The 27,974-nt window shown below is 37.1% G+C and overlaps 1 protein-coding gene across 2 annotated transcripts; it reads right to left on the bottom strand.

Moving 5' to 3' along the window:
• Positions 1 to 228: 228 nt before the first annotated feature.
• Positions 229 to 27,846, bottom strand: LOC109084661. Of its 2 annotated transcripts, XM_042729398.1 has the most exons (23): positions 27,107 to 27,846; positions 25,357 to 25,505; positions 25,166 to 25,261; positions 24,990 to 25,062; positions 19,682 to 19,773; positions 19,431 to 19,568; positions 19,211 to 19,338; positions 19,082 to 19,095; positions 18,758 to 18,857; positions 18,526 to 18,620; positions 18,312 to 18,412; positions 18,152 to 18,224; positions 16,807 to 16,878; positions 14,440 to 16,689; positions 13,287 to 14,070; positions 12,122 to 12,548; positions 6,529 to 7,081; positions 3,401 to 6,486; positions 3,191 to 3,313; positions 2,298 to 2,451; positions 2,090 to 2,195; positions 1,763 to 1,944; positions 229 to 645 (listed from the first exon to the last, which is right to left on the bottom strand). In XM_042729398.1, exons 1-23 carry the CDS (start codon positions 27,135 to 27,137, stop codon positions 548 to 550), a joined length of 8,925 nt encoding a protein of 2,974 aa, XP_042585332.1. In that variant the 5' UTR covers positions 27,138 to 27,846; the 3' UTR covers positions 229 to 547. The 2 variants fall into 2 exon arrangements, with proteins under 2 accessions (XP_042585332.1, XP_042585331.1); XM_042729397.1 differs by having other exon boundaries at positions 3,401 to 7,081.
• Positions 27,847 to 27,974: the final 128 nt, after the last annotated feature.

A 27,974-nucleotide genomic window follows, 5' to 3' on the forward strand; every position in this document is an offset into this window, starting at 1 on the left:
GTAGACTAATCTTACATAAGACACAGGCACGTTATTAGATAAACACATTATTATCAGTGTGTTTCTCTATTTTTTTATGCATTACATCTTTTGTGAAAACTATACAAATAAACATTGCTTGAATTTTTACATCTTAACATCCACAATAGATAAAAGAATACGCTGCTGTGTATATAAATTATGATATAGCACGTTTTAAATACACAAAGCTGAATAATGACAACCATATTAAATCAGCTCATTTATTAGCGTTTCAGTCAAATTTCATTTATAAAAAAACGACGTCAGGTAAAAACATACTAAAACACTTTCATGACTAATATTTGTACATTTACGTTGAATTATAAACTGTAAAGGTCTCAGTGGAAAACTTATAAATGTTAAGCAATTTCACATGAGTAACAGAGATAAATGCTTTAACATTTATGCTAAACAATAAATTATTTCTATTAACAGAGGTGTACTTACCAATGTTAAGTACACCTGGATTTTGGACAGTGGATTTTGAAGAAAACAAAAAACAAAAAACGAAACATAACACACAATATTATGACACAGAACACGTATCGTTTGAAATGATTCGTAAGAATGTGTAAATGTTCATTGTTAAAATTCCATTTGTTCCAAAAGATTCAGTTGGTGTGTCTGCAACACAAAAAAACAAAAGGTAAAATTATCACAACATATTCTCATAATCCCTAAATCGAGTCACGTTATGCATTATTCACAGAGGAATATAAATAATTACATTAAGCATCATTTCATTTAGATTATTTTATTACATTAATAATAACTGTTCAAATGAATTTAAAATGTTTAATTTAAAGTAGGAAAAAGGTCTGCTGTAGACTACAGTGAGGCATATTAACTAGTAAGTGCAAGATAAATAGTGAAATTAGAGTGCAATAACCTCAGATATCAGCAGCAGGATAAGCCAGTCATCATATTTTACAGATTATGTATAGGAAATGAAACTTTTGATATGATAATGCAATATTCTCAATATTACCAGACTGAATTCAAGCTGAAGTGGAGTTTTTTGCCTCAGTGCAGCAGAAAAATTTTACTTTGAGAAAATAGCCTTTAAAAAATATGTATTGAAATCCACAGCTGCAAATAGATCAAGTGCTATAAAAGAAGCACTTAAAAGTGTATTTTGGATGTTTTCTTTCAACCAGTCTGAAAAATACTTAATGAGAAGCCAAACAGCCCAAATTTTACAGTTGCATGGAAAAACAGTGCTTTTGCCTGTAGAGTCTCACCTTTATAACTTTCAGATCAAACCTAAGAGCTAAAGTTCAGTCTGTCTGATTATGCTCTCAGTGAGAAAGCAAGTAAGCAACCAGGAACCAAGAATGAGAAATAAAACTTAAAATAACAGGAAACAAGTTTTCACTAGTTAATTCGAGTCTGCGACTTGACTTGGACTCAAGACTTGACGAAGACAGAGACTAGTCAAAAACACATCACTGCCGATTACTGTATATTCTCTCATTAAACACCATATTTTTCTATTCATTATATGCACTGCAGCATCCAATATCACAACAATTCATCTATAAACACACCGATTATTATATACTGTAACTCTCACCTGTAATAAACATAGGAAATCGGTAAAAAATCATACATTTTATGTATTTAAATATAACTTTTTAATGTTTTGCAAAAAAAAAAAATTAGGTTATTGTAATTCTTAAAGTATCAAATGTTATTCATAGTACTCCAAGTGTGGACTTCTCACAAAAATCTAAACTCTTACCTGTAATAAACACGGGAAAGCGAACAGAGGCATTTTGGATCTGAAGTCGAGTCAAACAAAAGAGATAGTCGGGTCGGTCCCGTGACATGACATCACAGTCATGATAGGGCAAGACCTCGACTATGCCAGCTTTCTGATAGCAATCTAGAAACTGCTGTTTCTTACTTGCTTCAGGACTGGACCTGTCGAGGACATTAGAGGAGAGTGAGATTCAATGCCACAACTGAGTAAGCAAATACCAACTAATCGTAGCTTTTGTATAAACACAATGAGGATCAGTCCTTGAAGGCCCACACATCCAGTGGTGGGGCAAAGGATTTTTGATACCTTGCATTTTCCCGAAGTCTGCGACTGTCTCTGTAGTGCAGAAACCATTTCCATTTCCCTTGCTTGTCTAACTCCTCCAGAATCCCAACAACTTTTTTCATGTCACCCATATAAATTTGACAGAATAAGTCCAATGAAAATGTCATAATGTATCAGTCCATCTCCAGTAAACCAACATGCATAATTTGTGTAGCAACTTGATCAGTACCTAGAGTAAGTGTGTTGAGAGCCAATTCATCACATACTATAAAGCCTCCCTTAGCAAAAAGCTCTTGGTGAGTGAAGTTCACCACATCATCGGGTCGGTCGATGCCAGCAAACAGGACACTGGGAGACTTCTTTAATTCCAGCAAATAAGGCACCTGGTTAAATTGAAAAACATTCAGAAGCCAACCTCAATTAAACATGAAGTTCACAAAGAAGCTATTTTTGGAACCGTTACTTACTTCAGTTTGACAATTACAAAAAGTATTACATTCAAACCAAAAAAGATACATGTGCTCAACAGATCTGAAACTCCATTTAGGAACAGGATTAAATTTCGTGCAGCATAGCTTTTCTGCTCTTCTTCTAGGAATGTATTCATAATATTGAAATTATGAAGGATAATGATAAGCCAAGAGTTATTTTCATTTTATGACTGATAACTGATAAATGGCCAATATTAAAATTATACTGTTAAAACTAATTTGAATTAAGGCATCACAACATAATGAACAGTTTGAAAAAACGATATTTTACTTGATATTTGCTAAAGATTACATTAAGTAGTGTAATTAAATTGTTTAGTGCTTTTAAAGATGAACTTATTATGATTATCGCTTACTGTTCGATAACAGCAAAGGCAATTTAAATGTACAAGTATGGAAATGAGCATGCAAAATTAAATCAAATATCATATGCAAAATTGACCAATCTACAAATTCATTTAATCATGTCTTTTTTTTTTTCATTTTCAATTAAATGATTTGAGCTGCCATTTTGCATCTGGGACAAATCATCCACTTAAAAGATGATTTATAAATTTTCAGCTTAACAGTTGTTACGGAGGAATTAACGCTAGTGCTTTAATACTTTTTTGAGTTTCACTCATTCACTTACCTTACATGTGTGCTCTGCAATGTCCTCATTTCTCAGTATAATGAGCAAAGGGGATTGATCATCACCATTGAGGTCAAACTCGTCTGGCTCAACCGGTCTGTGGCCCTCAATCTCCAAAAGGTTCTATAAATCATCGAGATTCACATGAAAATCTTTCTTCACTGTTTTGGACCACTTTATAAGATTCTTTTAATGCATTTACTTTCTTACCTTGGTTTCTTCAAAGAAGGTATCTGTTGATGTGACAAGGATATAAAACCTGTACTTAATCTTAGCTTGACTCACAATAGACTTTGGACTGTCAAAAACATCTTTCTTGATGCGACCACAGAATCCAGAATAACGGCCAACTCTATCCCGATCAAACTTCCTCTTTCTTGCCTCAGTTGGATGAGGCAGAGTCTTCCCGCTGCAGACATCGTTCATCATGGACTTGTATGCAACAGCGCATTGCTCTGTTATTTCTGATATCCCGGAGAACTCAACACTACTGCCTTTTTCACAGAAAAGTCTTTGGAGATGTGGTTTACGGTTTCTCACGGACTCCCTCATCTCTTTCCTATCAGACATGTCCACTTTAATCTTAAAATCGGTAAGTGATAGTTGTGCTTTACAAAGTTCAGCGGAACTCTCTACTTCACTGAGATTTGAAAACCGAACAGTCATGGGACATGAAGCCGGGTCAGGATTTGACCTACAGTGTGACATGGTAGAGCTCTTAGTTTCATTCAGAACCCGATTAATTTTTTGAGAGAAGATGAGGTACTCGCAATCAAGTGCAGACCGGGTCACGTCAGCCTTACTTTGTTGTTCCTGCCATTCATTAAAAGAGTCTTCAAGTCCCTTAGTCAAACTACTTCCATCAAAAGATGGTTTCATGGTGGGAGAGTTATTGAATATAACACGGTTTCCTTTCCTGTCCAAAATGGTAACAATGGATGAGGGTTGAATGTCAAATTTGTTATCCCTCTCACTCGCATCTAATAGCTGACTGCAAGTTGCCTCCCTTCTGAAATACCTGCGCCAGTCAAATTGCTGGGTGCTTGGCTTAACATGTGAAGTGGAACTAACTGTGAATGACCTAGTTGGCTTTGTTTGATATGTTTCAAAGTACGATGATTTTTTAATGCTGTCAGAAGAATCATCATCCCACTCAACATTTTGACAGAATTTTCTTTTTCGAGACTTCTTTTTTGAACTTCGGGCTTCGGTCTCATAGTCTGCAGTACAAGTAACCTTTATTGGGTATTTGTAAGATAGAGGGTCCGATTTAGAATTCTTTTCTGCCCAACAGTAGTCATCCCTCTCTGTCTTTGCATGCTTTTTGTGCTTGTAGGAATAGTTGAGTTCAGATGTTATGTACTTGGAACAAATGGGTGAATCGTTGTCACCACCAGAGTCATTTCCACATGAGTAAAATTGGTGATCAACGGATTCCTCTGCATGGAAATCATACCATAGCACATCTTCATCAGATCTGTGGTAATATCCATGTAAATCGTCTCTGTAATAGAGTTCAGAATCATTTTGAGATGCACCCTCTATGAAGTTACAGTCATCTTTTTGTTGGGAGGTGGGATAGAGTTTGTGCTTTAACGGAAAAGAGTCTTCCTCGGGTGAATGCTCAGTAGTTGTTGCAGATTTATCTTTAAAATCCACTGTACCAGTGTATTTGTTCCTACTCCACCTTAGGTTGTCAATGTGGACTTCTTCATAATGTCCTGTAAAGTCAGATAATGGCTTTGTGGTAGAAACATGGGGTTGAGGGCTTACTGGACTTTTAGGTGGCATCATGTCAGCGTGATCCGTGTCGTCTTGGTAGTACAAGTCCCTATTCAAATCCTCTTTCCTGAATCTTTTGTTTACCTCTGGATAACATGGAATTTCATCTCGAGTGGGAGTAGAGAGCATGCTGTTTACCTCCAATACTGAGGGTTTGTCAATTAGAGCAACTGCTTCATCACGAGAGTCAGTCATGGTATTTGGGGGTGATGCACAGATTTTTAGGGAAAGACATTCTTGGTTTGAGTCGATCAATTGATCTACACAAGAATCTTGACTTTGTGTTTCATTCTCATCAAAAAGTGTATCATCCTCACCAGTGACTTTAAATGCATCTTGTTGGCCTAAATCTCTTTCGTCATCTTTTTCTAAATGACTTATATCTGTTTTGGTGGGTTTAACAGTACTTGTTGGTTTTGACACATCGTGACAAACATCAAGATCCTCTTGCTGGACCACTATATTCTGCTCAGTAGTCTTGGTTTCACCCTCATCATGCATTCCATCAGAAGTATCATTCGCATCTAGGGTGTGTTTCTCTTGAACAGACATGAGCTGATCTTCACCTGGACATGAATCTATTCTACATTTGTCAAGGGCACCATCTACCAGGTTTGCCGCCTCTGGTGTCTTAGGTTGTTTTTCACTCTTCTGCATCTTCATGTCATGATCATCATTGGTGAAGGCAGATGATTTCTCAGTGGAGCTGTTTTGTTCATAAACTTCCTTCTGTACCATGGTTTCAGAATCCTCGTCACTGAATTCCATATCATCCTCCAAAACCAAAGTAAAGTCATCTAGATATTCCTCCATTGCTGTGGACGTCTCATGTTCAGTATCACTGCCAACCAGGTCTGCCTCTTCCTTTGATTTATTCTCACTTTCTTGCATCATTTCCTCATCTGTAAAACCTTTATTCGCTTTCACAGGCTCTTTAGTGTTGTTACCTTCAGTTTCATGGGATGATGCATCAACCACATTTGATTGATTTTTCAGATCAAGCTCTTCTTTGGCATTAGAAAACTCATTACACTCTTCAATAGTAGTCTCTTCTGATAAAGCATCTTTCAGCTCATCAGCCATATTTGCGTGATCTTTCAAATCATGTACAGGCTTAAGTTTTTCATTTGTACTAGAAGTCTCATTAAGCTCTTCAGCTCTCGTCTCATCTGATGAAATATCACTTAGCTCGTCAACATGGTCAACTAGACTTGTGTCATCTAGTACAGGTTTAGGTTCTTCCATTATATGAGGAGTCTCATTATGCTCTTCAACATTAGTTTCATGTGATGAATCATCTCTTGGCTCATCGACCATGTCTGCATGATCTTTTAGATCTAGTGTAGTTTTAAGATCTTCCTTTACTTGAACAGTTCCTTTATGATCTGCAATACTAGTCTGATCTTGGCTAGGCATTTGGGAAGTCATGTTTTCTTCAACACTTCCATCTTCCATCACTGTCAGACATCTATCCCGGCTATCTTCATGTGATACAGCTTTACTCTCTTCAGCTAAAGATACACTCTCTTCAGCTAAAGATACACTCTCTTCAGCTACAGATACACTCTCTTCCTCCACCAAAACGGATGCTCCAGTTTTAAGTTCAACAGTCTTATCAACATTTTCATTAACCAGAGCTTCTGGGCACCCATCTTTATTTCTTTCTTTCTTTGCTTCAAAAATCTCTTTACTCTCTGCACTGTCAGACACTTTCTCCTTTTGCAGTATTACATGCGGTACATGCCCAGTTTGATTCTTTAAACCCAGATCAAAACTTTTCCTACCCAAAATCAGACGGCATTGTTTTGAGAATGCTGATGGTTTTATGGGACCAACAATTTGATGGAAAACACCAATTTTTTGGGGACCAGAAGTGGCCACGCTGGTGGATGCTTTATTATTTGTAGCATTTCTGACCTTTGGGTGAAGTATCCGAACACCTATTCTCATATTTGATGCTTGCTCACACAACTTGTTGTATGCACTGTTTTTTTCCAAGTGCTCTGAATATGAGCAGTCCATGGTGACGTCATTTTCATCATCAGTGTCATCATCATTGTCAGGGACTGAATTTTCCACTGGTACATCTACATCTATAGTTCTATAATTCTGTAACAGAGAAATGAAAATATGCACAAAAAAAATCAGTATTTAAATTACACACACTGTACAAGAAGCAAATAAATAACTGATTTATATATAAACATACTGTTTTTCACCAAAAAAAATAAATAAATAAAATTAAGCCAGTTATTTCTATCTTATGTGTTCATAGGAAATATCAGTTTACATTTCCAAGCATTCCTTTTGCCATTAACAGCCAGTATGCTCCACACAGAGATCTGATCTCACCATCATTCAGTCGGTCTGGGATTACATGAAAACACAGAAAAAACTGTGACAGACTAAATCCAGAAGAACTGTGCCAAAGTCTCCAAGACACTTGAAGAAACCTTCCTGCAAAGCTACCTGAAAAACTATGTGCAAGTGTACCTAGGATAAAGGCTGTTTTAAGCGCAAAGGGTGCTAAGATTAGATTTTGTTAATAGAAGTTCATTGATGAAATCTATTTATGAAATTATTTTTAAAAGCATCCACAGTTTACAGCATTTTTACACAAATATCCCAAACTTTTCACAGTGCTGTAGTTCAGTCTAAATTGAATCTTTCTCAGTTTTTTTTTTTTTCTGTTTTTTTTTTTTTTTTTTATGTTTTTTTTATTGTGACACATTGGCACTGGCTGTTTTCAGACTCCTTGTGCATATAAAACCACACTGGATTATTACAATTAATGGCAAAAGGAATAACAAACTGTTACCTCAGAAAAATGTATTCTATAAAAGTTCCTATAAATACTTACAAACATTAAAAAAATATTATTACAAAATATGAATTTGTTTATAAAAATCATGAATTTGTTGTGATCAAAACAACTTTAAAGTCTGGTAGAGTACAGTGGTGCTTGAAAGTCTGTGAACCCATTAGAATTTTCTATATTTCTGCATAAATATAACCCAAAATATCATCAGAAGTCCTGAAAGTTGAAATGCATTTATTAAAGGGAAACTCCACCCCAAAATGAACATTTTGTCATTAATCACTTACCCCCATGTTTCCAAGCTCATAAAAGCCCTCAAAAGCTTAGTTTGTCTTCGTAACACAATTTAAGATATTTTGGATGAAAACCTGGAGGTTTCAATACACTTTCAAGATACTTGGCAGACTATGGGACAGTCACAAGCCTCCCAGTTTTCATCCAAAATACCTTAAATTGTGTTCCGAAGATGAACTAAGCTTTTACGGGTTTGGAATGACAGAGGGGTAAGTGATTAATGACAAAATTTTCATTTTGGGGTGGAGTATCCCTTTAAAATGCGGAACCGCTGTATCTCTTTATGACCACATCAAACGGGAGAATTTTCAGAAGCACACTTCAGCTTCACCTCAGCGTCAGGCGTGAGTCAAATGAGAGCAGAAAAGCTACAACAACCAAATGAGTTTCCGTAGAACAACTGTGAACTGCGGTCTGATGAGATGTTGTTAGATTATGTGCCAGTAAAACACACCTTCCTGTCCCATCTGCCGTTTTACTGTGCTCACGGTGCACACTCTTCAACGGTACACAAATATGTGGCGCATGCTCTACATCACTTTATCATAAATAACCCACAAAAGAAACTATGAGCATACATACCTAGTTCTGTCATCAGCTAAGTCATGAAATTACCAAAAAGGCGATTAAAGCTGCAAACTGTGCATGTATACGCAGCACACACAAGGACATCTCTCAAATGCATGCCATGTACTAAAATATATCCTGCAATTCGAGATCACAGTATAAGGCATAAGCTGATATGTATTTTTTATTTGTTATTTTACTCCACAAATAAATGTTAGCAAAGTGCACTTATACTAGAAAATGAAACCATTTAAATGCATAAAATAATTCATTTTATATTCTGGCATTTATGTCTACTGTTGACTTCCGGCCTTTTTCACATTTTTATCACTATCTGCATGCCTCATCCATGAGTATCCAATGTTGGAGAGCAAGCATTTGGAGTTTTGAGAAGCTGAATGAGCAATAAAGCTATAGTGAGCCCCTTTATTAAAATACCTGGACGTGATGAATAATTCCTATTATTCATATAATTGTCATATTCACTCAGTATTACTTGATCTAATTCACAAATATCTCAATTACAGTTAAGTAGAAATTAATTGTGCTCAGCTGTGTTTTAGGCACTAAAACATGTCCAGTACATTAAAATCAAACAGATTTTTATATTGAAATAATTTCTGTGCCAACCCAGACTGGTTGCTGGCCCCTCCCTGGCCACTCCTACCTCCGCCATTGTCAGAGGTATTTTCAGTCAGAGGGATGACTATGAGGTGTCAGTGCGTGCCCTGTTTTATTTAAAGAACAGGGATCTATCAAATTCTTATCAGGTTTGTGGAAGTAAATCATGGCACTTACGAAGGAAATCTCAGAGGACCTCAGAAAAAGAGCTGTTGTTGGTCATTAGGCTGGAAAAGTTTACAAAACAATCTCTAAAGAGTTTGGACACCACAAATCCACAGACTGTCAGACAGATTGTGCGTACAAATGAAGGACCATTCAAGACCATTGTTACCATCCCCATGAGTGGTCGACTAAGAAACATCACTCCAAAAGCAAGATGTGTAGTAGTATGTGAGGTTGCAAAGGACCCCAGGGTAACTTCTAAGTAACTGAAGGCCTTTCTCACATTGTTTAATGTTAATGTTCATTAGTCCACCATCGGGAGAACATTGAACAACCATGGTGTGCTTCACAGAGTTGCAAGGAGAAAGCCATTGCTCTCCAAAAAGAACATTGCTACTAGGGCTGCACAATTAATCGAAATTAAATTACAAAGGCTATAAATCGCGATTAGGCAGAAGCTAATGATTGTCATGCTTATCTTTCAGTGAAGCACAGTTCTGTAATCAGCAGTAAATCTCCATCCAAAGGCCAGAGGGTGCTCTTGCACTGAAAATTCAAATATGCCCCGAAGAAGAAATCCAGGAAATGCCTTTCGCTGCAGCTGAATAAACAGAAGATGTAACTGCTTTCATTGATTCAACGTGACTACTAAACACACGGCTACGGCAAAATATGGTTTATCTGAGTTCTTATTGTTATAATTTTCATCATAATAAAGTATATCTATAATGAAATGCTAATCGACATATCAATTATCACTGCTTAGAATACAATGGAATATTTTGTGCCTTAATTATTCTGTTTAAGAAGCCACATCATCTCACAGAAGGATTTATTTCAAACACGCGACTGACGTTATGAAGTGATTTTGGAGTAAAAACTTTATTAAATGTGGTATTTTCACGAGCTCTCAGATGGAGCAGCATTTACTACACAGAGCCGTAGTTCACTGAGAAGAGACGCAAACAGCTGTTATTATCGCAAACGATTTCATTTATCCTACGATTATATTGTGTAGTAAATGCTGCTCCACCTAAAAGCAGGTGATGGAGATTCACTGCTAATCACAGAACCGGCTTTACTGACAAAATGTGCATGACAATCGTGATTAATTGTGTTTGATTAATCGTGCAGCCCTAATTGCTACCCATCTGCAGTTTGCTAAAGATCATGTGGAAAAGCCAGAGGGCTACTGGAGAAATGTTTGTGGACAGAGGAGACCAAAAAGGAACTTTTTGGTTTAAATGAAAAGCGCTATGTTTGAAGAAAGGAAAGGCATTCCAGCATAAGAACCTTATCCCATCTGTGAAACACGGTGGTGCTGGTATCATGGTGTGGGCCTGTTTTGCTGCATCTGGTCCAGAATGGTTTGCCATCATTGATGGAACAATGAATACTGAATTATACCAGCAAATTCTATAAGAAAATCTCAGGACATCTGTCCAAAAACTGAGTCTCAATAGAAAGTGGGTCAATGACCCCAAGCGCAAATGTTCTACCAAAGAATGGTTAAAAAAGAACAAAGTTAATGTTTTGGAATGGCCGAGACAAAGTCTGGACCTTCATCAAACTGAAATGTTGTGGAAGGACCTGAATCAAGCAGTTCATAGGAGGAAACCCACCATCATAGAGTTGAAGCAGTTCTGTACTAAGAAATAGGCTAAAATCCCAACAAGGTGTTGGGCAGGACTGATCAGCAGTTACAAAAAAAAACATTTAGCTGCATTTATTGCCACAAAAGGGGGCCAGACCAGATACTGAAAGCAAAGATTTACATACTTTTGCCACTCAGAGTTCTGTAAAGGCCTTTTCACACTGAATGCGGAAACGTGTGTCATTTTTTCCCCCGTCGCTCTGTGACAAAACGGGCCGTTCAATTAGATTTGAGCTAAGATCACGTGCCCGGAGCAGCTGCTGTTGCACAAAAGCAACAGGTGTTGTTTCGAAAACCAGTGTAAGCAAACACAGAAGAAGAGTATTCTGAGAGAGAGTGTTATGAGTCAGCGAGTCAGCGCGTTCACTCAAGAGCTGTCAATCACGGGATAATACCTCTTAACAATGTATGAAAAATGAGAGAGATATTTTTCTATACATGAAATATGAAAGCAAATACACATGATAATGGCAATATATTTTCTGCATGTGTTTTATGCAGCTCATGATATTTTTATAACAAGAGTGCATGTCTGCCTATTATAGAATTAAAATCCACTTTAGATCTCAATCATAAGTTATTACAAGTACTCTGTGATGGTTTAAAGTGGGTTTTAAGCAAAAACATAAATAATCACATACATTTTCAAATGTAACCTTATGCTAATTATACCTCTATTTATATTTTAAGATGTATTCTTGTAGGCATTATAGATAGTTTGTGTTTCTGGCATAGAACCCAACTTTATTTATCTTAATTTAATGCTGTATATTGAGAAGCGGACCATATATGAGATACATTAGGTATCTAAGGAAAAATGCATTGCTGGTCGGCGCCACCAGAAGGCAAATTAGAAGAAGGCGATCAATCGGTTCGCGCTCGGTGTGAAAGTGATAAATTACTTATTTATGTTGTCATAGAATATTTTAAAATTCTATAAAAATATAAAATATCTCATCAAGTAAAAATGTATTAATTAAAATCATCTAAATACAGTACAATTTTAATGGTGTAAGATATAATACATTACCGCCAATGCTGTAACTTTCGGACTGGAGGAGAGACTTGTCCCAGAAGGTGAATGCCTTGGTGCCGTTTTATGCTTATAAAATGACATTTCACCAGGTTGTGATGCAGTGTCTTTTCTTGTGGTCTGATTTGAGACTAAATGAAGATTTGCAGGCTCATCATTTTTCACAGAAAGATCCAAAACTTCTGATGAAACGGGCTTGGCCGAGTCCACTTTCTGGCTTAAATCAACATTGAGCAAAGACACAGCATTCTGAATAGCATTTATGTCCAAATGAACCATTTCAACCTTCTTCTCCTTTGGAAGTGCAGCGCAATTTTCAAGGTGAAATAACCTGGACGTGGTCTTACTATAGAAAAGACCAATCCACATGTGAAAAATGAGATGGACATCCTCATAGGTATCTTCAATGTTGAAGTTCCATTTCCTGTCAATATTAGGAAAGAGAAAAAGAAATTCAGAGCCTTTCTGGATTCTATTTATGGGTTATGATGACTCAAAGGATTACCACAAAAACTGTGGTAACGGTGTTAAACTCACATTCTCTCCACAAAAACTGTTACAGAGGGTGCAAACTGCATCTTTGGCATATTTTAGCATGTGGCATTTTTGTATCTTGCAAACTCAAGACATTTGGTGTTCTGTAAAATTCTACATTGATGTTGCAAATTCCACTGATTTGTCACCACCTGGATGAAAATGTTATCTGTCTAAATTAGAGTAATTGTAATTGTAAAGACTTGTGATAGTCTTGATAGAATCAGAATAATGTTAACAATATGTTGAAAACTACAAACCAATCAGTAATGGTTTGCATTATGTAACATTTAATTAAAACAGAAATATTTATGGAAAATAAAACAAAGTCCAAAAATTATTATTTTTAGGGGGATGGATGAAAATATTGAAAAGGCAAGTAAAAAAAAAAAAAAAAAACGAAAATGACGTGACTGAAAAAACAAATCTTTATTTTTGAGTTTAAAATTTTTAATTTTGGGTGAACTATTCCTTTATATCGTCACTATGTGTATCCATAATATTTTGATATTTGTCTTGTGCAAATAGCTTGTTGGCCACAAATCAACATAAAAACAATATTAAATATTCACTTCAATAATCATATTTAAACCTTAACCGAAAATTAGGGGCAACAAGCAGTACTTACCCATGAAGTGCTCGTGTGACAGTTTTGTCTTTACAGTCATTGGTGAGCTTGCTGTCAAATTTAAAATCATATGGTTCTTTCCAAATCCTCGTCACTTGAATTATTCCCTCCTTTTCGATTATGTTTCTGTTGCGTAAAATTCTTGATCTCCGCGGTTTTGTCTTGAGGATCTCTGACAATGGCTTATTTGGAGAAATCAAATGCTTCCATTCTGCTTTTCCCCCTTCCTCTTGATGACATGAGGCCACGGCATTTTTGGGTAGGTTCAGATGAAGCCCAGTTTTCAATGACAGAGGCGATTCTACACTTCCAGATGGAAAAGAAACCTTGAGAGATGGACCTGACAAACCTGACAGCGGAGAGGTGGGCTGTGAGTAAGAATGTTCTTTTGATATTTCCAAAATCAGTTCCCCAGTCACTAAAAGACCTTCTGGGAAAGGAGACCTGGGGGGTAATTTAAATCTGGCGGATGGATAATGAAGAAGAGCATGAAGTACTGACTCCGGGGAGCCGCTAGCCTTCACTCCATCAAGGGCCTCCTGGCCAGCTTTGGCTTCTAAGTTTTTTAACATTTTATCGTTACTCGCACCAAGGGCCAAGTCAGCCAGTAAACTCAAAGCATCTGAGGGCAGAGATGCACCCGTGCTCAGTCTCTCTGCACTGGCTTTGCCATCAGTGCTAATTCGTCTCCTTCCCACCCCATCCCCAATAACTGAAGAAATGAGCTGCGGGTCAGCGTGTTTAGCTATTTCAAAAGGTGCTGATGTGTCAAAATTGAGGGACCCTGTAAGAAATAGACAAAAACAAAGACAAAGCATAAAATAGCAGTAGAAGCAGTGCATAATCAAGCAGATATGCCAAAGAAGAAGAGAAAGTAAGGTAAGACAGTGGGCTTAAGAAGCAGAAGAATGTGCACACGGCAGATAGACAGATGGAGAGGGAAAACGTGGGGCCAATTTTAATACACCAGCATAATTAAGCCTCAATATCAAGCCAGTGTAATTTACTAAAGAGAATGAAATGTAATCATAAAGGAGGTTTGAGGTTTGAAACTGGTTGCAAATATACACATAACACTTTCAGGACACTTTCCCACTCTTGGTATGTGAATATTTGTTTAATGACAGAATGTGTAAACTAATAATTTTCTTACCATTTTCTTTTGATGCCTTGTGAATAAGACCTCTCCAAGACACAGGTTGTTTTGTCAACTCCACACCTTTCATTGGTGCATGCTGTGCCTCATCATTTATGGGTTGCGATCCTTTGCCTGTCAGCTCATTTTGGGCAGTATCACACTTCAGATCCACGATGGTGCCCAATTTTACTTTTTTTGACTCTGTGCCTGCGTTATCTGACTCAGATTTTGCATTGTCAGCAGGGGAAGGAGATTTCACCCTCTTTCCCCTTCTGAGCACCGTCTTCAATTTGCTTATAGATATTGCACTGTACACATCACGTTTTGCTTTCTTTTTGATTTTGTCAGGAGAGGATACTTTTGGGTCCGGGGACGTCGATTGGTCAGAAACTCCAGGAACACTGGAAGTTGCATCCTCTTGAACAGCAACAGGATGATCTTTGTTATTTTGTTGTACACCTACAGCCACGTTTGATGCAGCATTCATGGACTTTTCTGGACATATATCCTGACTTTTGTCACTTTCTGATGGATGGGTCTTGTGAAGTTTTCTCAGTATCCTTAATGCTGACAAGAGAGCATTTGGCATGTCTTTAGAAGTGCTGTCTGCGTCTTTGTCTTCACTAAACAGTGGATCTTTAGAGGACAATTCTTCCTTACCCTTCAAGGGAGATTCTCCCTTACTTTCCACTATTTCTTTGGATTTGTTTTCCAGATGAAAAATTGTTTCTGCATTTGTGTCAATGCTCATCTCAACATGTGTTTTCTCCTTTTGTGCAGATTCTATGTCAGCATCTGAACCATGTGGGACAAAGACTCTACCACAGTTTGTGATTATGGTCTTTAGGCCATATCGTTCCCTCAAGTTAAATCCCTCCATCTTCCTCTTGGGTGTACTAGACAAACTTTGTTTTGTTTCATTGTGCTGTAAATTCACTATAGTCTTCTTGCCATTCTTTACAGCATCTGATCTCAAAGACCGTTTCAGACTGGCATCTGTATTCCACAATCTCTTGCGCCTTGGATGTGACCGCCAATCTCTTTTTGAGGGACTTATACTTTGATCATCTATAGTTTCAGTTGTCACACTTAATAAAGGGTCTTGTGCTTGTCTGGCTTTACTTTTCAGATTTCGTTTCACACCCCTTTGCCTGCGTCCCTTGCCTCTACGAGTTGAATGGGGTTTTTGATTGATGTCATCAGCATGCACGGTTTCAGTCTTAATTGGGTCTTTTGTAGAGTCATCGGGAGAATTCACTGGCAAATCGACAGGCAAACTTGAAGTTGGTAAAGCAATGTTTTTTTGAACTTCTTTTTTATTCTGCAAGGTTTTCCGACGAGTTTTACGCTTGCTACCTCTACGCCTTGTAAAAGACCTCCGATTTACTTTCTTATCAGCATCAGGCATGGTTTTCTCAGGATGTGTATTATCCTTCATCCCCCCAGCAGCACCTTCTTCTGTTGATTTGATTAATGGTGTACTGCTTGTTTGGATGGGAGTCTCTTTTGTAGATACGCCGACTCCATCAGCATCTCCTTTAGTACTACCTTGCGATGTTTTCTCAACATCATTCTCAATACTTACACAATTCTCTGCAGGGACATCACCCAATCTGGGTGACACTGTGGAAGTTGGATATTCCAACACACTGTCAGCTACTGTAACTACAGCTGTTCCCAGCTGTCCAAGCCCGTCTGGCAAAGCAGATTGAGGCTGCTCTGTGGACAAATGCTTTTGCTCATCTATTTGTCTCTTAACTTTTTCAGCTATTCTGTCAGAGGCATCACTGATGGCCTCAGATTGCTTTGTCACCTCCATTTCAATGTGGTCTTCAGTCTGCGGCACCTCCTCTGGTGATGATATACAATAATAGACATCATCGTCGTGATCATCACCACGCTGTTGTCGACCAGCAGTGAGTAACTCCAATGCCCTCCCTACTGGAATAGTAAAGCCACATGGCTCATCAAAATAGGATTTTAATTGAGTGCCAGCCTCCTGTGACCATTTAGGCGATATTAGGGTAAAACCACCAGGCACATCATATTGATCTGGAAACATACTGGCTTCCCTGGTGGGAACATCCAATAGCCCTGGGTGAAAAAGAGTGCCATAGTCTTGCAAATGCTTCTCTAAAGACATCTGAGAGCGCCCCTGCTGGTTTGGAGGACATTTTTCCATCTCTGTTTCAGCATAGTTGAGCGCTGGGATTACTTGCATTATTTCTGTTGACAGCTTAGTATTTTGCAGGTCAGTCTTGGCATCTAAACATAAAACCATACAAAAGATATGTTCATAAGATGTAAAAGACTTGCAAATAAAAGCTGTATAAAGTACACAGATGTAAAAATCTAATAAATTAAAATTATTCTCCTTGTTACCTCTTGGCACAGTTCTTGAGTCTGGGAAAATAAACATGCCTTGAAGTGCTGCTGCCTTACCCGACTTTGCATCTAGAAATAAAGGAAATTAAAATAACTTTTACAATTATTTAAAATTAATTAAATTAATTTAAAATTACATTTACAAATGTTAACAAAATCTCTCTCTCTCTCTCTCTCTATATATATATATATTTTAAATTTTATATAATCAGGTATAAACAAATATACATTTAGGATTTTTGGTAATATACTGTAGTTAATAAGGAATTGATACAGACTGACAAAATTAGCAAAAGCATATATCAGTAATTAACAACCCCAGAGCACATGGTGGGTTTTTTTTTTTTTAAAGGGGTCATATGATGCGATTTCAATTTTTCCTTTCTCTTTGGAGTGTTACAAGCTCTTGGTGCTTGAAGATGATCTGTAAAGTTGCAAAGACTAAAGTCTCAAATCCAAAGAGATATTCTTTATCAAAGTTAAGACTGCCACGCCCAAATGTTCACGCAAAGAAAGAAGGCGTGATTTCAGTATCCGCAGTAAGTGTTGTAGCAGCCATGTCAGGGAGATGCTGTGTGGATCTAGGTGAAAGCAAAAGCACTTTATTTGGCCTTCTGAAAGTAGATGCATTTAGGAAGCTTTAAGATTACTTACAACAGAACAGCAACACATTTTATGGACGACCGTTTCGTGAACCTAGGAGAGGAGGTAATTCTGACTTTGCTACGACAATCTGGCGCTTCTGAATCAGCTACTGTAAGTATGTTTTGTTACTAGTTTAAGTATTTGCTATTGAATGTTCAAATCCGGAGTTTTGCCAATACTATCTGCGCGTCACGTGTGTGTGTGTGTGTGTGTGTGTGAGAGAGAGAGAGAGAGACGGCTGTCTTAGCCGTCCATGGCTTGTGTACTGCAAACACATAGGAGCTTCATCACTGTGTCTGTCACGTCTTTACATTTATTTTGAAAGATGAAGCTCACGATAATAAAAAGGGTCGTTACATTTGCGACAAGTGATCAACAGTTTGCAGTGATCAGCCAATCACAATGCACTGGGTCAGTTGGCCAATCAGAGCAGACTGCTCTTGTCGGAAGGAGGGACTTTGTAAAAATGACGCGTTTGAGAGAGGTGGGGCATAGAGGACCTACAATAATGTACAGTATTTGAAAAATTATGTGTTTTTTGAACATTAAAGCATGTCAACATATTCTGTTACACCAAATACACAAAATAATGATCTTTAAAAAAGCATCATATGACCCCTTTAAATGTTTATACATAGGTTTTAAAAATCAAATACTCTATTAAGAAAATTAGTGGGTCTGTTGGGCAACATCTTACCTTCATAAGAGAAGAGGTGCGAAGAGTGTAACAGTATAAGAAACCCAGAATCTTCCAGAGGGATAACAAGAGCCTGTTGAATGGGAAAAAAATCATAAGACAAGATTTGTTCAGAGATTTGTCCAATTATTACAAATATTTCCCTCTTCTCCATATTTACCATATCTTTTTCCTTCAGCTCTTGGGCTATCTGAGCCAGGTCATTTTTCGCCTTAGAGGACACAACGTCATACAAGTTGAAACATCTACCATCTATGCAAACTGTGTGGAGATGGAGGGAAATAAATTACAAGATGTCGACCAAGCACTCATTTACAGTTTTAGCACAAATATGGGCGATCCTGTCAATTACCAAAAAAAAATGTTTTACACACCTTCACCCACAATGTAAGTTTCAAAGATTTCGCGTGGCAAGGTCCTCTTCAGTTCAGACACACAAATTGCATGGTCAATTTCAACCGTCTTTGGGCTGAAAATACAGTTTGCATTTCAGTTCTATGGCTTATAAGTACATAGTATAGTATATCTGAATCTACCCTTGATTTTTGGGCAGCTTTTTGGTGCGTTACCAAATATGGTTTATACATGTTGTTAAATAAAACATACAGTTTGGCTGGGAACCAGGCTCCGCTCGAAGACTGAAGACCAACATCATAGATAGCAGATTCAATCTTGAACTGGCCAATCCATGGCTGGTAATGAAACACTACAATACAAGATTTAGCTTAAAACACCATGTTGATAATTACATACTCTCAAAGGAACATTTAAAATACACTAAATATTATTCAAAAGAAGTGCAAAACCCTTTACAATAAATGAAAGAACGGCAAAGGACAAGATTGTTAATGAAACGATCTTCGCTAATTGCCCTATTTGCAATTTCACCACAAAAACAAAAAAGAACATGCAAAATAATCTAATTCTTACCTGCTTTGTCTTGGCTTTAAAAGAAAAAGTGAGAAAAAAAAATCCTTTAGTTGTCAAAAATCACCATCATCACATGCAAAACTTAAAGTTTCTCTTAAAAAGACAGAAAGAGTATAAAAACTGTGAAACCTTTTTTGCTCCAACTCTGGCGTGGTGCTCATCTTCCCATATGAGAATGCCACAATGGCAAACGGACAAGCATTTCTTGGACAAGTGTCTATTTCATTGCTTCCATCACGGAGTTCATACATATAGTACTGCAAGACAAACCAACCTTGTTAGACTTACAGTTTGAAACTAAGGAAGGAAGGAAGGAAGGAAAGAAACTGTTTCTTGAGAGCTTTATCACCTGTGTTCGCTCATAAGCCAAGAAAGAACTAGTAGTTGAAGACACAGCACCAAGCTGATCTGATATGTGGCAGTCGTAGCCAGCTGTCGGAGGAGTGAAATTCTGGGTGTAGTTGTCTGTAACCTCTTTCACTCTCCCCTGATGTTTAAATATATATGAAAACATGTTTGCATGTGGTGCATTCTGAAAGAATCAGCACAAAGTAACAGAATGTGGGTGGAAGAATTACAATTTTACACCAACTTGCATACCTTGGTCAGCTTCATAAGGACTATGTAGCCTGTCTTCCCATCATACCAGCGCTTCAGGTCAAGGCAGTCCGAGTATTTTGAGATGTAGACACCTAATTTATACCAGAAATATAATGAGATAATTATCACCTCAACAATACTAGAAAACAACTACACAACAGTACAACAGAATCCTGTGCAATAGCTACATTTCACACAAATGTTCTACAGAAAAGCTGTATTCAGCCCTTTTGAAAATCCAGCATTTAGTTGATCCTGATAAGCACCCGTTGTCACAGTTGTAAACACTAGGCTTTCTTCTTTCGTGAGGGGGTTTGGAGCAATGGTATCTTTGTTTCCAGGTGGAACGTTTAAGAACGTGACACACATGTCTCCTGGAAATCCTGTAGAATTCAACCAATCCGATGACGACTTCGACACTCCTGAAGTGTTTCCACTTTTATGTGCCATATGCATCAGACGTTTAGCCAACGGTTCGTGGGCGTGACGTCGGAGGCTGAGACTAGGTCATCGCCATCAGATCGATCGGTGTGTGACATCAAAATACTGCAAGAGCTTTAGAGAGCAGACGGCTCCTCGTGCTTTTGAATCGCTCTCGCGGTACTTTGATGTCATACACAGATTGGTCTGTGCAGCGCCACTTCAAATCCAACGCACCTATGGCCAGTGGTTCAACGCGCCAAATGGTTCACCCAATTCGTTCAAAACGTGGATTAAGAAATAAAATGCCGCTGTGTGTTGATCGGAGAGGAACAGTTCTGCTTGATCTTTATATTTTGGTTGGGGAAAGAAAATTGAGCAAAACAGACAACACTGTGTCTAAAATAACACAATATTAACTTCTTACTTACTGAACTGTTGTATAAGATGAACATCACATTTGGACTTGTGTGATATTGCACTTAGCCAACTGCTCGTGTGATATTGCTTAACTATGTTATGTAAATATGAGACAAAATCTCAAACAGGGACATTTTTGCCGCATTTCTTGAATTTTAGGGACATTCTAGGCTCTTTCACGCAGTGAGTTGTTGCCCTGCCTCATATTAGTCATCAACTGACTGTATGAAATGTCAGATGATCCACATAGACCTGGGGCGGGGCAAGTGCGTTAAATGCGTTAATAGTTTTAACGCGTTATTTTTTTCCATATAATTAATCTAATTAACGCATTAAATTACCAGCCCTAGTTCAAATATAACATTTTAATGTAGAAATATTAAATGATTGCAAAAATGAAATAAGCTACTTTTCTTAAATATGAAATACGATTCTTTTAAAAAGCGGATTAATTTAACTTTGCAAACAACTGTAGCCCACTGATTTAATCATTTGCTGTCTGTCTAACACTGAGGAACAATACACACTGTTGTTCTGAGACGCAGCGGTTCTGTTTGTTCTATCTTCTTTCTGATGGAGCAAAACGGAATTTTGTGTCTGAAAGTTACTCTGTAAGTTGTTGTTTATTGTAGGTCTACATTTGCGATCGTGCAGATAATCGAAAAAAAAAAAAATCAGTACTCTTGTTTGTGTGATATGCTAAGTCCTGTATCATAGGCAAAGCTATATCATAAACACAGAAACTCATTTAATTGCTATTTGTTATATTTTTTTATTTTGATGACATTTCTTCCCCACTATGTTTAATGCCAGTAAGACGAGAGAAAGCGCTCAAAACTTATCAGATGATTGCATAATTTAGTGGAACATTAATATATAGAATCATCCTCTGTAAAGAAATGAGGTGTGAATGTTTGAGAATTGGTCATTATCTTTCTAAATGAAGGTCATAGTTGTAAGCTGTAGCCCCGGCTGGCCCGTTTAGATCTTGCATGCGCAGTGGAAATGCGGTTAATCCTTTCTGAATCCTGACTGGCATATAACGAACAAATCAAACAAACATAAACGGCCAAAGGCGGGCCCCCTACAAGGCGTGGCCAATGGGCTGCAGCCCACTCAAGGCCAATGGTAATATAATTAACAGACTCTGTCACAAGGAGTTCCCAGGAAGGTCTGTTTGCCTTGACATGTCAAACTTCAGCAAACAAGGTTAATCTTTAGTACTTGTAATTATTAAGCCAGCAAGTCCTAGTCTTGCATAGACAGGCTTTTAATAGAAAACATAAAATCTGGTCCAGATTGCAGTCAATAATAATTCATATAATGTACTGTAATTTAGAAAACAAAGTAGAATATACAGTTCTACTAACTAATAGCTAGTTAACTTGCTACTTAAATGGCTTAAGCAAAATAGTATTTTTCAAAGATTTATTCAAACTACTTTAGGAAAACTACACCAATTCCAGCAAAGACTTATTTAACAAACAATATCTTTTCTAGGTTGTTTGACAAAGATGTGTATGCCCTTACACCCAGTTCTTGAGGCTTTGGTTTACATCAGATGGTCAGAGAACAGACTGTGGGTGTTGTCAGGGATATTTAGGACTGAGACTAAACAAACCTTGGCAATATACCAACATTTCTGAATTTCACAGAATCCTTAAAAAAAAATAAAAAAAATAAAAAAATAATAATAATAATAAAAACACATCACAAGAGTATTCTCAGCCATTTTCAGACTTCGAAATATTTTCTCTTATCCTCCTACTGATTACTCACTGGGTCTGATAATATTCCTGCATATAAGGACATTGATATGATAGCAGCTTACAGTCAGTGTCACATGAGGTTTACTCTTATTTGGTTGTGCAATCTGTGTAGAGACTGTTTGCTTTTACACTCACAAAGGTATATCAAGTCTTTCCCCTCACAGGAAACAGAAGTGGCTCAAAGCACATAAAATAAGCATGATTTACCAGCTACATAATACTTAAAAATACTAATTAAATGAAATATTTAAACCTATTATCATCTGAAGACCTGAAATAATTTGTATAAAAATATGTGCTGCATTTGACCATAGGGTCAAACAAATGGCTTATTCGTCTTCACAAACCTGCTTTGAAGGGATAGTTCACCCAAAAATGAAAATTCTGTCATTAATTACTCATCCGTAATTCTAAAGCCGTAAGACCTGCATTGATCTTTGGAACACAATTAAGATATTTGTGATGAAATCCGAGAGCTTTCTGACTCTCCATAGACAGCAAGGGTACTACCACGGGCAAGGCACAGAAACGCAGTAAGGACATCAGTAAAACAGTTCATGTTACATCAGTGGTTCACCCATGATTTTACAAAGCTATGAGAATTTATTAAATAATTCTTCTCCTCTGCGTCACCCTGGCACCATTTTGGAGAGTATCACGATGCAGGCTGTTTACGTACAGGAATGCACTCTCGATTGAACCACTGATGTCCTTACTGGGTTTCTGTGCCTTGACTGTGGTAACTCTCTTGCTTTTTATATGCAGGGTCAGAAAGCTCTCAGATTTCTTCAAAAATATCTTAATTTGTGTTCCGAAGATGAATGAAGGCCTTAAGGGTTCTGAACGACATGAGGGTGATTAATTAATGACAGAATTTTCTTTTTTTGGGTGAACTACCCCTTTAAGTAAATAATATTTTGTTTTTTCATTGCGAGATTGTTTATTAGTTAGGGATGTAACAATTAACCATGAGCAGGTTGAAAATCGATTTTAATATGTGACAATTCAAATCGGTTGAGATGCTAAACAAATCGCGATTAATTTAGGTGTAGGAGTTTATATGAATGTAAGTCTGAGGGGAACTTACTGTATTTAGAAAAGTTTAGATGGTATTTTTTTCTTTTCATCTTGCCTTGGTATAATGCATATTAAAGTTCATAAGTGCAGCTCTGCTTTGTTTACAGCAGAAACCAAGGAAACGCTTTAAGCGCCACCTGCTGGCAGAGAGTGAATCTGCATCTCATTCAGCTCATCTGCTGTTTCTGTTGCATGCAGATATTTTTTTATATAAAGTTTCACAAAACTAAAGTCAGACCATTCTATTTTTGCTTTAAATTTCGAAATTATTCAATCTAATTTAGATTATAAACTGCTCATGTTGCATGTATGCAGCATCTTTGTATGGTTCATGATTAAAATGCAGTGGTTGCCTCTAATTTTAAATGGAAAGAGCACAGACAAAGCCTTATTTTGTTTATATGAAGAGATTTATTTAATTTGTGTTATTTATTTGATTTGGGGCTTGTTTTAAAATTTCAATTTAGTTTTGTTATTTACATTTACATTATATTTACATTTTGTCATTTAGCAGACACTTTTATCCAAAGCGACTTACAAATGAGGACAATAGAAGCAATCAAAACCAACAAAAAAGCAATAATATGCAAGTATATTAGTATATTATTATAGTGTTATATTTCAATTTCACAAAGAAACGTGCAGCATTTTGTCCAAGCAATAATAAATGGACATATTTAATTTATAATTTGTCTTAAATCTCATTTTGTAAAAAAAAAAAAATTGTGAATCAAATCAAATTGTGAAATCAAAATCGTGAATCGAATTGTGAGATGACTGAATCGTTACATCCCTATTATTAGTAGAAGTAGTAGTGTTGCTGCATGACCAATATTCCGATTTTGTTGTCCACCAAACACCCAGACATTCCTCTTAAATCTACTAAAATTTATTACAAACCACTTAATAATTATCTGCTCATCCTCAAGCCATGATACTCCCATCATGTGACTGATGATTTGAGATTTGTTTGCTTGAAATGGGTCTCATTTCTCCATAATATGATATAGTCTTCCAGCAGTAGTTTGTAACAGCCCTGCAGTCTCTAGCAAATGCTTAATTTAGACTGCAGTAAATACTTCTGTATCTAGGTTATTTGAGCTCATACAGTAGTAAGTGTAAAGGCAAACCTTCACTTTCTCTTTCTACAGATGAACTGTATCTCTTACATAGCATACATTCACTTTTCCTTTTCATATGTAAGAGAATCTATGATGAAATATGCAGTTCTCCTGAACACTACTACTATTAAAAGCCATCATTTTAGTAATCTGTTATATGCTATTTTTGTTAGTATATGCTATTTACATGGTTTGAGGCAGTTACTCAGTTGCAATACAACAAAGTTGCAATTCACTTACAACACTATATATAAAAAGAAACAAAGCTGGGAATTATTAACAATTCACTGAATTCTGGCAATGCAAATCATGCCAGTAACCATTACCGACAATAGCACATTCCCGTCAAGTCCTGTCAGACAAGTATGAAGGCTTCAGAACCTCCCCTTGGCTGATCTAGCTGCAGTCACATGTGAAATATTATCTTGTGCATGCAAGTAAAAACATCAGGCTGTTATGTTGAAACGACCACCAAATAATGCAATGGCTAGCTTTCTTTACCTTTCGAGGAATCTCCAAGAGTAGTGCATTTTGCTTGTCCAACCAACAAGCCTGTTTTGCCAATTTTCCTTGCCTGTGGAAAAACAAATGTTGCAGTAATGAGTATGAAGTTTCAGAAAGAACAATTCTGAAATCAGATTGATTCAATAAGCTCCATTAGTGTTGTATTTCTGTACCCTGTTTGCATCATCAAGCAACAGGAAGCCAAATGACTCTTCAAGTTCCTGTTCAGAATATCCTTTTTCCCGTTTCTCGGAACGAAATGCAGCATACTGTTGGAAGAAGACATTTATTATAACGTGCTGCAAATCCCACTAAATCACTAAAAAACTAAGTGCAGAATGGGGAACATTCAGACAAAACTTACCCGTTTTTGTAAAGCGCCGTTGTTGATCAAATGGGCAGAGTTGTATGTGAAACATTCTCTTGATTCCTCATACAAATAGTTGTTTTGAAGTGGGGCTAGAATACTCTCATTAAAGGTTACTGAGCCTGGATGCACAGGCTGCAGAAGACCTGGTAAAACAGGACACATGTTTGAGTTATACTAACTGCTTCACAATCTTCTAAAACATTCCTTCTTCTTTTCAATAACAAACAAAATGGACAGTTTTCAAGGTCACATTCTGTCGTTCTGGAATTATAACCAGAGAGCATGTTGTAAAAGTCATCTCAAGGACATTTTGAGATAAATGCTCGGTAAAAGCGAGAAGTCTGGTAGAGAGCCATTTTGTGAACAACTTTGTCGGTAAAAACCAACAGTTTCATGAACTGGCTAAACAACTTCAAAACAAACAAACCAGTATTCAGCAATAAATCAAGAACAATTGTGCAATTCTTATGCTGAAAAAAACCCACGTTGTTCACGGGGTACAGTACAATTGCGCAAGACTCCCGTGTCTACACTAATCTTCCTAATGTAGAATACAACAACTAGAATGTCACATATTAAATGACTCTGTTCATTATTAACTGATGCAGCTATACAGAAATATGAAATGCGGCCTATTCCCTTCAGCACATGGTGGATTTCCAACTTCTAACTTTTCTAGATGGAAAAAAATCTATTAAGTTGGTAATTCCAGTAAAATGTGGTCAAGCTGGTTTTTGAAACATCTGTGAACCATGCTAGAACCAGCTAATGTTCATCTTAGACTAGCTAAAAAACAGTTACCACATTTATAATAATAATAATAAACCAAATTTATATTGCAATATGTCAATTATGACTCAATCTTAAAAACTCAACATGTATAACCTTATGAAAACTAACCATTGTTTTATTATACCAAAAGTGTATTACTTGTTCTTTTGTTGGCATATTAATCATTATTTGTATAACCAGTTTTACTATGAAAACCATGGTTAAACTATAGCTAGTGTAGCAAATCCATGGATAAATTGAGGTTACCATGGTTTAACTACAGCAACCATGTTTTTTTTAGTTGTATTTGTAGTAAAATCACGGTCAATTTTCATAAGGGTATACATAATATATAACATGGAATGAGGTTCATATAACATAATGGTAAATACATCAACATTACTGACCATACTGGCTATAATTTACATTTAGAAATCTCAAAACATTGAGACTAAAGACCAAAATAAGAAGACTTTTCATATTAGAGATCATGCAGAAAAATCTAAAAAACACTATTGAACCAAGTACATAAGAGGACACCATACAGTAGTGAACTGAAAAACGTGATTGTAATCCACCCTCATTCTAATTAATCCAAAAACTAGGAGCAAAGGTAAAACTATCACGTGTAGTTTTATAAGGCCCATGCTGACTCAACTGCAGAACTAGTTCAGAGTTAAGAGCAAACAAACCAAACCAGTAAGTTACTCGTGTCTTCTTTCAACCAAACTAGGATAGTCGTTTAAAATCGTTCACAAAGATGCAATAGTGTGACTAAACTCACTAATTAGTAACCAGTTTCGTTAGCTGACTAACAAAATTACCACAAAAAAAATAGTGTGGATTGAATTTCTGAACACACAGGAATGTATAAATACACGCATCGATATTTCAGCACAAAACGGATTATACAAACGCTATTGACGTCAAAACAGAAACTAAACGTGTCCATGAGGGCACTAAACCCAGTCACCTTCTGTTGATCGAGTAGTCACATTCTCCATGAAGACGAGGCATAGATCCCAGGTTTACGCTTTGCACTCGATTTATTAGATATTTCTAATCCTCGACGGCTCACGACATTCCGCTTAAACGAATAAAAAGATACTACCTTTTCGTAAAACAGTTATGAAATGTTTATTTAAAGCTATAGGGATAAATATTATGCTCGACGACTGGTCTCTCGAGCTGAACTGCGTTTTGAAGGACTAGAATTGTGCTGTGTGATTGTGTGTTGCAACCAGGAAGCGAATCCACATAAAGACAGCAAACGTTGGGTTGTGGAATCGAATGGCTGCCAGCGAATCGGTCTGAAGGACTGTTCTTAACGGAATTCGAATTCTGACGGGGATTCCAGTTGATTCGACAGCGCGCGCCGTCTGCTCGAGGGACGGCGCGGTATCTAGAAGAGAGTAGCTCGCGCGAGCAAATGCGAAACGAAAAAGAAACAGAAAGTCAAGAGTTAGCGTCCATCTTGCGTCCCGCGTGCAGTTCCGTTTGGCGTCGCTAGTAGTCGCGGTGCAGGCATATTGAAACGACGCCGTTCGTAGCAAATTATACGCTGATTTATCTCTGAATGTCGATTTAGTAAGTAAAAGGGAAGTTGTATATGGTTATGTATCGATAAAGAGTAGACACCAGTAGCACGAATTTAACAAACATCCGTAGTTGCTCTGAAAAAGCCTAATTTACTCTTCCGGCCTCTAGGTGGAGCTATTCAGGTTTCTGCATTCCTGAACTCCGCTTACTCCTAAAAGAACATTCAGTCCTGGACTAAATGTTCACTGAGAAAAACAAAGCTGATTTTGTGCTGCTGTGTCTGCCGATCTTTAGGTGTAATG

This window comes from Cyprinus carpio, chromosome B8, assembly GCF_018340385.1.
Source record: "Cyprinus carpio isolate SPL01 chromosome B8, ASM1834038v1, whole genome shotgun sequence".
NCBI classification, from domain to species: Eukaryota; Metazoa; Chordata; class Actinopteri; order Cypriniformes; family Cyprinidae; genus Cyprinus; species Cyprinus carpio.